Source organism: Danio aesculapii, chromosome 21 (assembly GCF_903798145.1).
Source record: "Danio aesculapii chromosome 21, fDanAes4.1, whole genome shotgun sequence".
Taxonomy (NCBI): Eukaryota; Metazoa; Chordata; class Actinopteri; order Cypriniformes; family Danionidae; genus Danio; species Danio aesculapii.
Window position 1 is genome coordinate 24,097,662 of NC_079455.1, and position 18,224 is coordinate 24,115,885.

General features: G+C 36.3%; 2 protein-coding genes across 2 annotated transcripts; both read left to right on the plus strand.

Moving 5' to 3' along the window:
• The first annotated feature begins 4,277 nt into the window (after positions 1–4,277).
• Positions 4,278–5,228, plus strand: LOC130215285 (odorant receptor 131-2-like). Its single transcript, XM_056447207.1, has one exon. The coding sequence runs from the start codon at positions 4,278–4,280 to the stop codon at positions 5,226–5,228; it is 951 nt and encodes a 316-aa protein (XP_056303182.1).
• Positions 5,229–7,362: 2,134 nt separating this feature from the next.
• Positions 7,363–11,939, plus strand: diablob (diablo, IAP-binding mitochondrial protein b). The gene is made up of 6 exons (XM_056447043.1): positions 7,363–7,429; positions 7,815–7,950; positions 8,578–8,703; positions 8,798–8,908; positions 9,371–9,467; positions 11,396–11,939. Exons 1-6 carry the CDS (start codon positions 7,389–7,391, stop codon positions 11,584–11,586), a joined length of 702 nt encoding a protein of 233 aa, XP_056303018.1. The 5' UTR covers positions 7,363–7,388; the 3' UTR covers positions 11,587–11,939.
• The last annotated feature ends 6,285 nt before the right edge of the window (positions 11,940–18,224 follow it).

Sequence of the window (18,224 nt, forward strand, 5' to 3'; positions counted from 1 at the left end):
TTGACCTCCTTTGCTTTCAGGAACTTTAATGTGGAGGCTGAAGTATGAGAAGGAGCGATATCCTGCTGAAGAATTTGCCCTCTCCTGTGATGTGTAATGCAATGGGCAACACAAATGTCTTAATACCTCAGGCTGTTGATGTTGCCATCCACTCTGAATATCTCTTGCATGCCCCAATATTGAATGAAAACCCAAACCATGATTTTTCCTTCCCCAAACTTGACTGATTTCTGTGAGAATCTTGGGTCCATGTGGGTTCCAGTGAGTCTTCTGCAGTGTTTGTGGTGATTGGGATGCAGTTCAACAGATGATTCATCTGAAAAATCTACCTTCTGCCACTTTTTTCAAATAATCAACTAGAAGTCAAGTCATTATTTGTTGCTCTTACAACTAGAATCGATGACAAGACTTTTGTCAGGTAGTGTAGATCTAAATGAAATCTGAAGTTTGTAACTGTGCTTATTCACCAAAAAAACATTATGAGATACTTTTTATTTTATGAATGTCTTTTTGTTATTTTCAGTTCTTTGATTCTAAATTGCTGACAGATTGTCTAACACAAATTCGATTTTAGCAGCTTTTTAGCATTTATGGGGTCAAACATTAATATATTCTCTACACCTAAAACTACATTTGCATTAGGAAGTATTTTTGTGTAACTAAAGATCAGAAGAATGTGGATCCACATTGCAGATTTGATTTTAACCAGATCAGGAACAGGCAGCTTATGATCATAACACCTGCTACCTTCCAAAGTATTTAATGTAAATATCTTATTTGTCTAAAATACTGTTTAAATACTTATGTTACTTTACAATTAATAATATTAATGTATAATATTTTATGTGATGATAGTATGGGTGCAAGGGCATATTTCTAACAAATATTAGCCCTAAAGGGATTAAAAAAAAAAAAAACACAGTAGGTCTGTTACACAACTAACCTACACTTGAAGCCCTGGCTGATGGGAAATTTTGCAACATTTTGCTTCTTTTTCTTTTTAAAATGCTTTCTCTTTATCCTCCTGTGTTTGTTATTAATTGTAAAGTTACATGAGTATTTAAACAGTATTTTAGACAAATAGGATATTTACATTAAATACTTTAGAGGGTAGCAGGTGTTATAATCATCAGTGATGTAGTCTTTGCGGATCGCTGGAGAACATTCCCTGTCATTCTAACAAGCTACATTTCCCATCTTGCACCGCAGTAGCACAGCAGTTTCTGGTCATCTCTTGATTACTTACACATAGCTAAAGCTTGTCAGGACTGATTACTTGGACTATACATCACACACACACACACACACAAACATCTAGTGCTGGTCTTACAAACATTACAAAGTGTTTTCCTGTTTTGCTGTGTTTTTGATTTGTTGTTTGTTTACTGTTTTGCGTAGTTTTGCTGCCTCTCTCAACCTCTTTGCCTGTGACTATAACTACTTTTTGGATTCCCCCTATGCTTCCTTTTGCTCCTGTGATTACCTTGCCTGCCTGACAACTCTTTAAATAAATCTGCATTTGGATCCTCACCTTTGTTGTCAACCTATCATTACAGCAGGGGACTGGAGCTATAGTGCAAACAGGAATATGTTAGTAACATAAATGTAATATGATTTTAAAAAGAAAAACAGATCTCATAGTAATTAATGATGGTATGTCTGCCGGGGAGACCTGGGCTTCTCCAGTGCGCTCCCACGTCAGCTGAACTGCACCGAGGTGGAACCTCCATTATGTAAGCTTCTGTGGGAGCCATCGGCTGTACAGAAGAGCTCGCTCAGGATGTGAAAGGCACGCATCAATTTCAACCATGTGTGACAGATGGAGAGTATGCTTAGAAATGTGGCGGGAGTGCATACCATCCACATGGTTGATATACGCTACCGAAGCAACGTTGTCCTAACCAGCATGTGTTCAGCACAAAACCGACGGAGAGCAAGAAACACTACCAACAGCTCCAGGCAATTGATATATCAATACAACTGGGGTCTGGGTCTGATACTTGTTCTAAGGGCACCATGGCTCATAGAAAGGCTATGTCCATCCAGGGACTGAAGATGCAGCAACATAGCGGGCTGATGGCCACCTGGTGCATCCCTGTGAGCTATGCCCATCTGGTGGTGGAGCACCAGATCCCTGTGCATAGTCAGCTGATTCCAAGACTGTGCAAAAATAAGCCAATTTTTGCTAGGGCACCTTCCACGAGCTTTGTGAAAACCTGCAGGGACAGGTACAGCCTGAAGGGGAGGACCCTGTACTGCAGTGTCCAGCCCCCAAATGCACACAGAAGAAATGATTTGTGGAGAGGGAGACTCGAGACACAGTAGTGAGCGTCCTTCAGGTCTATACCTGCAACCAATCCCAGGGACTGACGCATTGGTAGATGCGTTTCTGAATGAGCATTTTGAATGGCATCCTGTTCAGATACGGTTTAGAATGAGCATAAAGGATTTGTTATAACCTAATGGTCTTGTGTACGATGAAGTATGGGCTGTAAAACCCACTCTTCATTTCAGATGGAGGGACTAGCTAGATTGCATTCTTCGCCAAGATGACAGCAATCTCCTCACAAAAGACATGGGCACCTGCGGCGTTGACCATTAGGAGCTCATGCATCAAGCCTGGGGAAGACCTGCTCTTGTGCAACCTGGCCAGCACTTGCACTGGTACCTTGGTGCAGGGGGAAGCGTTATGGCTCACGGCGATGTGGTCTCTGGCCATGACAGACACAGATAACCCACACACCTTAAACAGGGATCTCGGCTTTGCCCTCCAGCTGGTGGTGCCTACCACCTAGGGAATCACCTCATACCCACCCCCTGCCGTCGAGGAGGTGAGGGCGAAAACGAATGAAGATCTGGTGGAGAAAAGTGGCCCCCATACCTGCATAAGCTCACTGTGTACCCCCAGGAAGAAAGGGAAGGAGGGCTGGAAGGATTTCACCTCTCATATTAGCCGCTGTGTCACACCCTCTAGTCATTCCGGTGGCTGGAATGGGGTGATAACACCTCCGGACCCACTGCCAAAGCAGCTCGAGAAGGATAGCCATCATGTCTGACTCAAGATCCATGACCGCTCTTTGCACCTCGGAGGGTGGTAGTGGTCCCCGTCTGTCATTTGAACATGACAGACTGCCCTCCGATGCCCTAATGGGCATCTGATATTCAGTGTTATCAAGCAAAATCGTGGTTTAGTTTCAATTCAATTCATCTTTATTCCTATAGCGCTTTTACAATGTAGATTGTGTCAAAGCAGCTTAACATAGAAGTTCTAGTAAATTGAAACTGTGTCAGTCCAGTGTGGTCATCCTGGATGAACAGGGGATGAACTGCCACAAACACTGTAAGCTTGGGTGTGCTGAGGAGGAGTGAGGGGTCAGCAGGCCCAGAGGCCACGGATAAGCCCCACTGTAATCCTCAGATATGGCCGAGTGCGGGGAACAACAGTAGTGGCTCGCATTTTTGCAGGTGTAAGCCACGATCTCAGCTACGCAACAGACATGCCCTCACAGTGAGGGCATGAGCTGTTAGCGAGCTTCGCATCAACATGCTGGACCCCGATGCAGTACCTGTGCCCCTCACCCGGAGATAGAAACCACTGCATCCTGAAATGCATGGTAGAAAAATGTCTTTAAAAAATTTGGCCCCTTTTTCAAGAGTCTATGACACAACTACAGGACTAGTTATGCATGGATGATTTGTTCAGAAAAAAAAAGAAGAAGAAGAAGAAAACGTACTCTATGGAGCATAACAAAAGGGATTTTTACCTAAAGTCAAGAACGTTAATTAACTGAGCACAAAAAAAGCATATTACGAAAATTTCTGAGTGAACATATAATACTGAAGTTTAGAGTAATCATGTTGATAATTCAGATGTGGCATGACTATAATAAGTACAAGAAGATAAACATTTTAGATTGCAGTATTGCACAATATTACAGTTTTTACTAAATTTATGAACAAGTCAATTCTGTCAAATTAGCTTGTCTTCCACCATGGCCATATAATTTGTCGTACACTCATACACACACAATGTACACAAACAAAACACCCAGTGGGATTCAGGTTTAAGATATTTAAAGAGTGACACTTCGAAACCACTGGAATCATTCTTTCTCACTCTCTCTCTCTCTCTCTCTCTCTCTCTGTGGCTTTAACATCACCTCTGAGGAGCTTAATCTAGATTAGCACTAGCAAGAAATGTGTAGATTTCACTGTTGATCTGTTCAGCTTTAACAGCATCTATGTTAACTGTATGTTGATATCTAATATTTCTGAAAATGTCTAATTTTAATGAATCTGCATCTAACCTCACACAGGGACTAATTGATCAAAATTCTCCAATGAAGGCATCTTTGATTGTGACACCAAGTATTGTTTTCCTCTATGTCAACGGGGTCATGATCTTTACTTTGAGGAAAAAGGCTGTTTTTCAGGAAATGTCGCGCTATATTTTGTTTGGTCACATGCTTTGGGTCGATACATTGAGTCTCATTTTTAGTCTTACAGTGTATATATGTGCTGTCTGTAGGTTTTTAATAATCAGAAACATCTGTCTTGCTCTTGTCATTTCTGCAAAAGCTCTCTTTCATGTCTCTATCTTAAATCTGTCTTTAATGTCACTGGAGAGATATGTGGCCATCTGTTTTCCTCTCAGACATGCAGAATTTACCAGTTTTAAAATTACTCACACAGCTATTGGCGTTGTTTGGGTCTTGGGATGGATTCAGTGTTTGTCTGAAGTCATTATCTTTTATTCCTTTGATCCTGCAAACACCGTTCTGAATTCATTTTGCTCAAGAATTGCTCTTTTCAAACTGCAGATCTATAAGAGCATTGATATAGCTTTCACGTGTATATTTTTTGTGTTGGTGTCTTTTGTTATAATCTTTACATACGCCTCTATAGCAGCTGTGGCTAAAACAGCTGCCTGTGATAAACTGTCAGCCAAAAAAGCTAATAAGACTGTTCTTCTGCATCTAATACAGCTGGGTCTTGGTGCAATGTCTATCTTAGTTGGAGTTGTCCAAGAAGCTATTTATCTGTCTACTAACTATTTAACCGCAGTAAATGTAATGTATTTTTGTTTTGTGGTGTTTATAGTTTTCCCCAAGTGTCTAAGTCCTCTTATATATGGTATGAGAGATCAGGCCTTTTGTTGTCTCTTCAAATATTACTTCACATTTGGTAAAGGTAAAGTCAAACCAGTTTTAATAGAGCTACATGTTTAATAGCAATGGTTTAAACATTTGCACTTTGTATGGTGTAGTACCTTGCCACTGTAAATTAAAGTTGAATCAGACATAATCAACAAACTGATGAAAACAAATGTTTGTCTTTATTATTTTTGTTTATGTATTATATTATATTATATTATATTATATTATATTATATTATATTATATTATATTATATTATATTATATTATATTATATTATATTATATTATATTATATTTCAATAAAGAGTAACAGAGATGCCTATTTTTCTACAGAGAAAAGTCTTTAGGGTCTGAATCCTTCACAAACACAAACCTTTTTCTTGATGAGAAGTTAATCTTAGAGGTCTCTTGACTCTTATCATGGTCAATAGAAATGAGCGATGGATGTGACTCACTCATATTCAGACTTCAGTGAATGTGTCAGCTGGGAACATTTAGCAGAGACTTCATTCATACCAAGTGAATCGTCAGACATGCAAGAAAAAAACATTTAAAAAAGATTCTGAAGCTTCTGTGAGTACTTCGGTGGCACATTGGTGTCTAATTATTATTCATGAGACTGAGTTTTTTTTTAATCCTATGAGAAGATGCTGCTTCTGGATTGTTGGTCAAGCTGAGAGACTGCAGTGTTGTCAGAAGTACCAACTTTTACAAGTCTGTATTGAAATGTTGTTGTTGATGTTGTTGTATAATGTGGTGATAGCAGCCTTTGCATTTTGTACTTTTGGTCCTTTTAAAGTAGGTATGTGTCTGTGTAAATTCTAAAATAAAAATATAATATATAAAATCTTGTATTTCTGCCAAACATAGGAGCCATATTCACACAAATGACTTGTGAGTATTATGTATAATGCCCTTTAGAATCTATAAGAAAACTACATGTAGCAACCATTTTGATGCAAATCAGTAACTGGTGTATACATAGTCTCCCTCAAAAATTTTGATGAAATAGTATGTAGTGATCAATTGTTTCCAAGCACTGGAAAAAAAGAGAAAAATATTATTTGGGTCAAAGATGATAAGGCTGATAAGGTTAGAAAGCAAAACACCTGCAGCACTTGTTGAACAGTTCAAACTTGTTTTACAAACTTGACTATAAATGTCATGACATTGTGGTTGGCCTTGCCGGTAGATGTGTTTTTGTAGAGCTGATTGTGGTGGTGGTGGTTATGACAGTTCAAATATAGCACATGCTTTATAGAATATTAAACTATGCATATATCAACAATTAGGAAATTATACTTTTATTTTAAGTTCATTCAATAAATTTAATGCTTAAAATTCCTGCAGAAAATATATATAAAAACATAAATTAAAACAATTAGTTTCACAAATTATTATATTGACAATGAAGACTGGAGCAAGGATGTTGAAAATAATGTGTTTGTAATAAATACAAATAGGAAATAGAAAGCAAAACAAGTTAGTTTTGATTTATTTTGTAAAATAGCCAGCAAAATGAAAGCACATGGCCAGATTACCCAAACAAACAAAACAACTCAGTGGATTAATTTACAGGGATAATTTTTTTACTTAATGAATAATAATGTGGGCTAGCAAAATAAACATTGTAAATTTCACACAGGGGGGGGTTAATGTGTTCTTGAACCCTCCTCCAGGCCCGTAGGCAGGGGGCCCGGTGGTTCGAAAAACCAAACCCCTACTGACAAGATCTAGAATTTGGACCCATTTTTGACAGTATGCCTTCACAAATTGTGGAAATAGCTCATAGAAAAAGGCTTTGAGACAAATTCAAATTTTAACTATTTAAATGGACATATCCTGACTGAGGAAATGAGCAGGCCGGTTTGTTATTTACAGTTTTTTTGTTTTGTTTTGTTTTGTTTTACGAGTTTTATCAGATTCCTAATTAGTTTTTAATGATGTATGATAATAAATTAGTATTTTAAAAATAAGCTTTATTTCATGTAAAATTACATTCTCATAACATTATTCATAAAACTGTAATAACTTACAGTTTAAATGCACAATTGTAAATAAACACTTTGTGGTAAAAAAATATATATATATATATATGGTAAGCACTTTGACAAAATTGTCAAAAATAGTATTGTTGCATCAGAAAGTGTGGTTATGAATCAAGATGTTAAGGGTGCAATTCTCTTCAACACCGACAGGAGGAGATATTACAGTTTCATTATCTCAACAAGTATGGCGGCGTACAGAAGGAAGTTGTTCGCTGCAGGACTGAGGTTGTGTATTTATTCATCGGTGTCAAGTGTTACGTTTAACTTTATCTAACTTGTATAACGTTAGTATTTGTTGTTGTTTGTACAATCACCAATAACCGACTACGTTTAACATTAACTCACTTGTAATGCATATTCCGTTTCTGTACAATCATCAAGGACCAGTAGTTGCGTAGTCACACGTAACGTTATCGTTGACCGATCAGATGTTTTGGCAGTTGTAGAAAATAGTCGCTTACGATTCTACTCCAGTATATAGCTCATTTTCTGCTCCATTTTGGCCTAGTTTTTTGAATCCATTTTCATGAAATGCTGCTTTTGACTTGAGTAACTGTATTATTCGTCTCGAAGTGTTGTTGTTTTTTTCTTAACTTTTGCTGTTGTGCAGCTATGCAGTTTCGTTGTTGAGCAGCGGCGGCTCGTGTCAGGCTGCCCGGAGACTCGTTCTGCTGCCCGGGGTGTTCAGGAGACACTGGAGGACTTTGAGTGTCACTGGTGCTCTTTGTGCTGTTCCCTTCCTCCAGGTCTGCACAACAACACTGTCACTGCACTAAACACTGTTTGACTGATAACATTTGTAAAATTTAGACATGTAATAAGCAACAACAGAGTTTAGGAGATGTACTGGCTGTCAAAGACGTATTGAATGTTAGCTATTTTTAAACATTTTCAGATGTCATTTATTATCTAACATCCCAATGATGATTTTTTAAAAGTTTTCATAAAAAGCGATAATATTATTTAAAAAGTGTTTTGTATTTTTAATTTGTAACATTTTGTGCAAATATTTTAATCTGAAAATAATTAATATGAATTATTGGTAAAAAAAAAACTTCTAAGCATGTGTGTTCATCTCAGAAAACATCTACAAGCATGCATGTTTACTTTAAGGATGCATGTTTGACAATAAGGAACATCAGTTTATGGCATACAAATGCAAACACTTGTGACTTGGCGCGTGTATATTTTATATAATTTCTGAATGGCCTTGACAAATAAACTAGTTAATTCATATTTATGAGCTCAATTTAGACCATATAAGTGGCATTATAATTTTTTACTTTAAAATTTCTGTTATTTTCACCTAAATTCTGACCTGAAAGAAAAAAAAACACACTTTAACCACTCTCTTTTGCCTTTGTCTCATTTAGAAACCAGAAAATCTGTCCCATGAAGATCTAGTAAGGAGAGCATCATCTCTGGTCACTGACAGTGCAAACACTTTTCTCTCACAAACTACTTTAGCACTGATCGATTCCTTCACAGGGTACATTAAGGTAATCTCTAGTAGTTCAGTAATGAATCGATGGTTTCATTTTCATCATTAAACAGGTTTGCAAAAACAACATCCCACATTCTTGTCTTCTGTAGGCTGTAAATGTTCTTGTTGCGTTACACAAGCGCTATGAGGCGTCCATCAGCAAGCTTACTCCAGAGGAGGAGAATGCCATCTGGAAGGTCATTCTTGGTCAGCGTCAGGAGGTAGTGATTTTAAAATACTCATGAGCTTTTAAATTATTATTGTTATCATTATTATTATTATTATTATTTTTACTACTATTATTATTATTACTGATGCTGCTGCTACAACTACTACTACTAATAGTAGTAGTAGTATTAATAATAGTAGTAGTAATAGTTTTATTTTTGGTAACACTTTTCTTTAAGGTGTCCTTGTAACATGTTCCATATGCTTACTTTAGTAATTACAGTTAATTAAGCATAATTACATGAAACTCACCTGCATTCTAAATCTAATCTTGTAGTACATACATGTTATTTATTAATAATACTCAGTAGTTAAATTAATAGTTACACTGTAACATGGACACTTTAAACTAATTTCTTTTTTCTTCTTTGCAATATTTGCAACATCTAATGGTTGTTGAATATACCATTGTGATATGTTGAATATACCTTCTTCTCAATGTTTCATTACACCAGGTAATTGACAGAAGAAAGGATTGTAAACACTTTGAATCCTGCTGGATGACTGCCATCAATCTCTCACAACAGGCAGCAGAAGCAGCTTTTAATGCAGGTAGCTTTATTTTTGTGGATGTTCAGTGATGTTCAGCATTTTGATGTTATTTTTTAAAGGAACGTTTTAGCATTTTTGACAATTATTTAATTATAGTTGTTTATTTGACTTGAAATTATTTTTATGTCTGAGTCCAACAAGAAATTTATATGAGCAATTCCATGCAAATGTCAACCTTGCCATGAAAAAAAATACGTTTTGCCAAAATAGCTAAACTGTTTCTGCGTTTTTTGTGCAAGCAAGTATTTTACAGTGCTTTAACAGTTATATTTGATTTACCAAACTCACACAAGTGGCAATTTTACATCTGTCACATCCATAGCGAAGCTTTTTCCTCATAAATGCAAAATATGTCAAATAAAATAAAATCAATCGTTTTTGTTCTATAGAGAGCCAACTCTCATCCTTTTGATTAGCATTATTTTTTATTTATTGGGTTGTGCAGTTTGATTCATAGAATGAATACAATGTGTGTTGTATACTGTAAACCCGATAACCTTTTTCATCACATTCATAATGCATGTTTATTTTCCTCATTTAAAATACAGAATGTTTTTACAGATTGATATTTTTCTGCTCCCATGACTGTTAGTTGTTTTGGAAAATATGAACAGGGGTTTACATATAATAATAACATGTACATTCTCAGTGAATTTTTATGTTACAGCCTTATTCCAACATGGATTAAATGTATTTAATTCCTCAAATTCTACACACAATACCCCATAATGACGATGTGAAAAGATTTTTTGAAATTGTTGTAAATTTATAAAAAAATTAAAAACCTGAAAAATCACAAAAAATCATATTTTAAAATAATATTTTTTATAAACTAATTTCTTTGTTCTCTTCCATGATGACAGTACATAATATTTTACTAATTATATTGCAAGATACTTGTATTCAGCTTGAAGTGTAATTTAAAGGTTTAACTAGGTTAATTGGGTTAACTAGGCAAGGTAGGGGAATTAGGTTAGTCATTGGACAACTGTGGCTTGTTTGTGGCCAAACAAAATATAATATATACTAAAATAAAAATGCAACTGCTTTTATTCCAAACTAAAAGACCTAAGCTATTTTTCCAAAAAAAAGAAAGTTTGTCTAGGAAATATTGAGAAATTTCCCGTACTCCTTTCAAGAGTTCCCACTTAGATATGCTTGGCGTATAAGCAGGTTTGGCATGCTGTCCCGGGAGATAACCCTGAGCTCGGAGATATTTGAGCCCAGGGCTCTCGCCCGGTCGATAAGCATATCAGGAAATCCGAGATCAGGTAGGTCTCGAGAGCTCCCCCTTTAGAAAACGGAGGAAAAGGAGGAGATGGGGTGGAAAGGGGGATTCTTCCAAACGAAGATAGGGAGAAAATGATCCATTTATAGTAAACTAGGATCACTCTGATTGGATTATTACTGATTACAGATGAGTGGCCAGACATGCTCAATCATATCAAGTGCTCCTCTCGGAATTAGTTTATGAAACTTCACTTAAACCGCACTTGTTAATATTTGAAAAATAAAATTTCCCTGGTGGACTAGTAAACTTTTTCTTCAACTACATATTTATGCACAGAAATCTTTCTAATGTGTTGATATTATATATTATAGGAAAATATGCACATTTCTTGTATTTAGTCACCATTTGAATCCACCGCTTGAAATTACAAGATTACCAAATCAGTTTAAAAAAACTGCAAGTTTAATAATTCAAAAATGTAAGAATTAGCAAATAGAAGTCACCACAAGATATGTCAACCAAACATTTTCCTGTCAGCTTCTGTAGAGCTTTAATGCATATCATGGCTTTTTGGAAATAAGTTCAAATAAGTATGTTTAGTGTGGTGACCCATTTTAATTGGGCACTTACTGCCACTTGGTGTTCATTTGTTGAAGTGCACTGTTATCCACGTGCTGTATTTCTCTGTTTTCTCCAGGAGCTGATCAGGCTTCAGTGGCAGCACAGTCCAGTCTGCAGGTGGCACAGTCTCAGGTGGAGCAGGTCCGACAGCTCATGCTGGAGGCTGAGATACAACTTAAAGACTCTAAAGCTGAGGACAGTGAGAGGCTTCAGGTGGCCCTCAGCGAGGATGAGGATATCCCAGACGCATATCTACGAGAGGACTAGTTGAATCAAGACCTTTTAAACAGCCTTAAAATACACATGTACCACTACTGAAGCCTGAGTCCTGTTTGTATTGCATAAACATTACTGTATGTGCAAGTTATTTATTTTGTGTAGAAGTGGTTCAGGACGAATGCTGAGAAATGACTCAGCTGGGAAAATGGATATGAATGAGTTTAAGAGTATTTTAAATGCCAAACTATGAAGGTAAGAAGGGGGACTTTTTTTGTAATCTTGTTTTCCAGATCAGGTGCTTCACGATTGTGTGCAATTGATTTGTTTTTGTTTTTTTATGTATATGTGTGATTTATATTTACAGGATGATGCTACCTTTATAGAATAAACAAGTGAAAAGATTTATTTTGATTGTGGACATTTTTTGTTAGTTTAAAATGATATTTAAATTATCAGTTTTTTTTTTAAATGGGTTAATAAAACGCATGTGGTTTAAAATCTTAATTTTATTTCAAATATTTTCCTCTAAATCAATTGCATATTAATTGTTTTATTTATCTGGATTCATTATTTACTTTGTGTTATAGGAAAACTATTTTAGTTTTATTCTAAAGTACTGATGGCATTTCCTACAACTTAAATAAATAAATAAATGAATTACACCATATTATATACTATTGTATTTAAATGACATGTTTCATGTTTGTTAATTTGGACAACACAATACGAGTTACTTCACTTCATTAGAGTTAATGTATATTTGGCTGTCCAGTATATGTATTATTATTATGGATTTTGGCCTATTTTCATTTTCAGATAAACAAATATCAAATGACATTTTAACAAATTTGTATAAAATTTACTAAAACTATATACCTAATAAATACAGATGCATCATTTAAAATATAGAATATAAAATAAATATTAAAATACTAATATGTTAAACGGTTTTCCATATTTGTCTCTGTCTAGTTTGGGATAGGTCACACACACACACACACACACACACGATTCTGTCGTAGCCATACTTTATTATCTTTTCTCTTGTTCCAAAACAAAATAGTCTTAATAATGTTGCCTGTATCTAGTGATCTATAGTGATCAATATGTTTTATTTATTTTTTGGAAGTAGCGGCTATACCGTCAATTGTCCAGTTACCAACAGATTGTAACAACTCGAGGGTGAGTAAAAGGGAAGTACATTTTTATTTGAACTACCCCTTAAATCTTTTCTTCACCGAAAAGTAATACATTTTTCATCAGTATAGCCTAGTTTCTGAGTCTGAGTCACAAGTCTTCCGCTGCGCATCCTCAGTCACGTCGATCTGCGCTTTATCTCCAGCTGTTTTCCAGCTTATTCTTCATGACAGATTTTGTCTGCGTTTGTGAAGTTCAGAATATTTTCTTTTTACTTATTCACTATTTCTGTCAGATTTCCAGAGCCAAGGTCATATGTCTTTCCTTCAGCCTTTTCAGATCTTAATCGTGATTCCGTCAGCCGTATTGACTGATTAATGACAAACAGCTTTGTAGTTCTTCATAGAATAAGTTCTGCATGGGGAAACGTTTTATAATTGTACTTAAATGACCTTTCGATAAGATACACTAGTGAAGATTTTCAACAAAACGGCAAAAGCAACTTGTCATGCACATATTAGTTTCAGCAATTAGATTTGTAATCTGACTAAATTTTGTATTTCAGACAGTCGCTATAAAACTCGCTTAAAACAATAATGTCCTTAAGGAGTGATTGAACAGCCAGATGGCGCTATAGGACAGATAATAGTTGACATTATTTCCTCTTCCAATAGTGGAAGGCAGTGATGAAGATGTATTTACTTCATCCACCTCACATAATGCAATAAATATCTGTAGCCGACAATGTCTGAAGATTTGTTATTTTCTTAAATATTCATAATATCTCGTCAGCAACTTTTCAGTTTTTATGTTATGCCATTGCGGCATTTAACTATTTTATTATTATTTTGTTTAATAAATTTAATTGAATGGATAGACAGCAAATTAATTCCTCAATCCTTAATAGACTTCCAAGAAGTATTCAATAGTTCTCCATATATGTCAGGTTTAAAATTACCTAGGAAGCAAACTTTTTGTAATTTTATGTATCTTTTCTAAGGCCAAATGATTCTATATCAATCAATATGATTAATAGATTATAATATATTAGCAAGATGCTAAAAGACAAACAGCAAACTTTTATTTTTAAAATGAGCACATACTTATTGTGTGTTTAATTCTGAAGAATGTGGCAAAGCCTATTTCCAGCTTTAAAAACAGTGTGGTATTTATAGCGTACTGCTTACCAAACATTGGTCAAAATGACACAAAGACAATAGAAGAGTCAAAAGCGCTCTTCCTTCCAAGTCTTCAATCCAAAAACTCTGACATGTTCATGTGAAACAGCATGTTAAATAGACAAAATAAACATGGCCATAGCTTATATATCTCAGTTTGATGTTATCCTATCAATGACTACCCTGTGCAACCATTGTGATGGAAATTCTGCTCAGAATAACATGGATTTGAACACTTGATCCCACTTCAGAACGTCACCAGCATGCCATTGTTGACTGAACGCTGAAGTAATTTGGGGTTTGCTGGAATAATCAAAGGAAAAACCCTGACAGCAAACATTCGGTTTTTGATCTTGCACCGCGTATTTATATAGCAAAAGACTTGTTTATTAAATCCAAAATAAAGGAATGAAAATAAAAAGAACACTTCACGTTGAGCGATGACCTTGAATTAAAAAAAGAGACTGAAAGCACGAATCAAAACACATGCATAAACAACTCCTCGCTTCTTCAGCCCTTTATTCCCTGCAACTCTTCTGCGAATAAATGGCATGCTATATGATGAAATTAGGCATGTGATTTGTTTTCTGAGGAGGGCTGTTCTGTGTTACTTGTCTAGAAAATGTTTAAACTGCAGTTTTATGAAAAACTATGATTTATCTACTAGAATAAACTATAGTGTGCTCTGCAGTGAGTGAGTTAAGTCAGGACATGTTGGTTCAAAAGAGAGAACCAAACCTCCTCTTTTAAGGGTCCTTCAGGACTCATGCAACATTCCTGGAGCAGGCAACACCATCCTGCTTTTTACAAAATGCAACGGTGATTAATATCTTTTTAGGGGGTGAAGTATAAGAAACATTAAAGTGTTTAGATTGAGAAAACACTTTTAGGCATGTAATGCTTGATAAATGACAAAACCCTTTGCAGAGTTTTAAACGACAGGTTTGAGCAATTACATCTCAAGTGCTGTAAAGTATGTCCATTTGTTCTGGTTCCAAGACGACCTCTGCAGCGAGTTGAAGACTAGATCAACTGCATTATCTCTTGAGTTCAGGATACATTACCATTTGAATGTTGCCATGGCATCACACCATTAGACACACAAAACCTCTTTGAAGGAAGCTTGGCCAGTGACGGGCTTAAAGACTTTTGTTGCTCTCAGGAATGTCTGCTACAGAAATATCCATACATTAGGTGCTTTTTTAATTGGGCTATTATTGTGGCATTAATGTTATATTAACAAATATGGCCAAAGGTCACAACACATCATAACCCCCCCCCCCCCCCCCCCCCCCCTCTCTCTCTCTCTCTCTCTCTCTAAGGGAAAACAAAATACAAAACTTCCTAGCCCTGTGTGAAAAAGTTTTTGCCCTAAACCTAATAACTTAGCAGCAACAACTGCATTCAAACATTTTTGATAACTTGTAGTGTGTCTGTTACAGCGCTGTGGAGGAATTTGGGCCCACTCATCTTATAAGAATTTTTGCGATTTAGCCACATTGGGGGGTTTTCGAGCATGAGCTGCCTTTTTAAGGTCATGCCACAGCATCTCAATTGGATTCAGGTCAGAGCTTTGACGAGGCCACTCCAAAGTCTTCATTTTGTCTTTCTTCCGCCGTTCAGAAGTGGACTTGCTTTGAATCATTTACATTCCTCTTTAAGATATTTTGATACACAGCAGAACTCATGGTTCTGTTTATCACAACTTTTCCACATCCTGAAGTAAACAAACAGCCCGATCATCACACCACCACCACTACATTTTACTGTTGGTATGATGGTCATTTTTTTCTGAATAGTGGAAACACACCTTCCAATCAGGCCACATAGTATTTTCCCAAAAGTCTTGAGGATAATCAATATGTTTTCTGGCAAAACTGAGTCAAGCCTTTCTTTTTGATCAGTGTTTTTTTTTTATTGAAGCGCTGGAATGCAAACCACTTTGACCCAGTCTCTTTCTTATGGTAGAGTCATGAACATTCACTTTTAACGGTGGCAAGTAAGGCCTGCAGTTCATTGGATGTTGTTATTTTGTGACCTCCTGGATGAGTTGTTGCTGGGTAATATTTGGTCAGCCGGCCATTCCTGGAAAGGTTCTTCACTGTTCCATGTTTTTGCCATTTGTATGTATAAAGAAATTCTCTTTTTGTAGATTTGTCGGTATATATAGACACATCTACAAAAAAGGAATTTCTTTATATATAACATATATCAGGTGACGCAGTGGCGCAGTAGGTAGTGCTGTCGCTTCACAGCAAGAAAGTAGCAGATTCGAGCCTCGGCTGGGTCAGTTGGCATTTCTTTATGGAGTTTGCATGTTCTCCCCGCGTTCGCGTGGGTTTCTTCCGGGTGCTGTGGTTTCCCTCACAGTCCAAAGACATGCGGTACAATAGAATTGGGTTATCTAAATTTTCCGTAGTATATGTGTGTGATGTTTCCCAGAGATGGGTTGCAGCTGGAAGGGTATCCGCTGCGTAAAACATATGCTGGATAAGTTGGCGGTTCATTCCGCTGTGGCGACCCCAGATTAATAAAGGGACGCTGAAAAGAAAATGAATGAATAATATTTATAAAATTATATATAATTAATTTTTTTATACTTATAACGCGTGCACACATTGTAAGGTTGTAATTTCTCAATGGAGTTTATATCTAACTTAGGTAAAACCCAAGTAATAATACAGTTGCATTGTTAGTTAATGCATTTAGTAACAGGAACAAACAATGAACAATAAATTTATTAGAGTATATGTTTATGTTAGTTAATATATATTGAATGGAAAATAAAGTTGTTAATTTTTACTCACTGTAAATAGGCTAATGTTAACAAGCATGAATTTGGATTTTAATAATCCATTAGTAAATGTTTAACTATAATTAATAAAATGATGGCACTGTCGCCTCACAGCAAAAATTGTCGCTGGTTCGAGTCCCATGTGCGAGTGGGTTTCCTCTGGGTGCTCCGGTTTCCCCCACAGTCCAAAGACATGCGCTATAGGTGAATTGAATTAGCTGTTGTGTATGAGTGTGTATGGATGTTTCCCAGTACTGGGAGTACAGCTGGAAGGACATACGCTGCTTAAACATATGCTGGGTAAGTTGGCGGTCATTCTGACAAATAAAGAAAATGAAAATGAAAATGAATGAATGAATCTTAAATGCTGTACTTGTATTGTTCACATTAAGTTCATGTTATTAAATACATTAACTAATGAAACCTTATTTTAAAGTATGATCCAAACTGAAATCATAAAATTTAATGAAATCAAGACTTTAAATTTAACTGTAATCTAACTGTAACTCTGTATAGGTGACTGTAGTCAGCAGAACCTGCCTTTCTAATGGCATGCCACATTTTCACTTGACAGAATATAGAGACAGAATTCATTCAGACCGAGAAATAAAGTCAAACTTTATTGATCCCTTGTCACGCATTAGAAAGAACTGTGAAACATACATCAGAATTAAGTTATTCATCATCATAAAGTTGTCGGTCACCAGGTGAGTAAGTCCTTCTTGAATTGTTTAATCACTTGGAGGTGCTCATAAATAGTCTGTCTCTCACTGCCAGGTGAAAACGTGTGCCCAGTTTTTCTTCACCGCTTTTCTCCTTTTCCAGATTAACAAATGGTAAAAGAACAAGTTAGCAGAAAAACTTGCTTTTAGAATAATTCCAGTCCAAATAGGAAGGTGAAACACTGGCACACACAACAGCTGTTGAAGAAAACATTGAATAAAGATGTTCATAAATTTCCAGTGTCTCCACACAACATTATTTTCCAATAGGCATCACTCACAATGAAAAACTGAGTCCGTTTGTATCTAACTACCAAAAGAGAGAGAATTGATTGCTGAGTTCATGCACTGCGTCAGGAAAAAAGACGAGTCAACAAACAACAAAAAAGGGATTTAGGCTTTAGCTGGAGGAACGATGAGGATGGGCCAGGGTCTTTGTATAAGCCAAACCTTGTGGGAGCAGATGGACAAAACCTCTGCTGAATGGACAGAGTCTCTCAGTGAGATTGTTGACGAGGAGATGGTCAGTTCATTTGGGCCGCTGAAAGAAAGGCTTGCTGCTCTGTTCTGAAGGGCTGTGGGAGAGTCTGGGGAACTCTGCCTTTGATGGAGGAAATATCAGAAAAACAAAGAACTGACTTTGTCGATGGTGCGTTGTGATCTTGGGAAATAGTTCAGACAACTTCATAAAGAGCAAATCTACTTTAAAGACCCTTTGTTTTGTTTTTATTTTCAGTAATCAACTTATGTTTGAGTCCATTTCTGGAGGCATACTGTAATCAGCAAAGCCCTGAAGATTGAATATTATATTTTGCCCTATAAATCAAAGTAACGAGCCTTCTTTGGGGTGGTATA

What these genes read in the sequence shown, in the direction of transcription:
- LOC130215285 (XM_056447207.1), top strand. Translation starts at nt 4,278, where the DNA reads ATGTCTAATTTTAATGAATCTGCATCTAACCTCACACAGGGACTAATT.
- diablob (XM_056447043.1), top strand. Translation starts at nt 7,389, where the DNA reads ATGGCGGCGTACAGAAGGAAGTTGTTCGCTGCAGGACTGAG. An exon ending in TTGTTCGCTGCAGGACTGAG is followed by an intron (nt 7,430 to 7,814) that starts GTTGTGTATTTA and finishes GCTGTTGTGCAG; the next exon opens with CTATGCAGTTTCGTTGTTGA. An exon ending in GTGCTGTTCCCTTCCTCCAG is followed by an intron (nt 7,951 to 8,577) that starts GTCTGCACAACA and finishes TGTCTCATTTAG; the next exon opens with AAACCAGAAAATCTGTCCCA.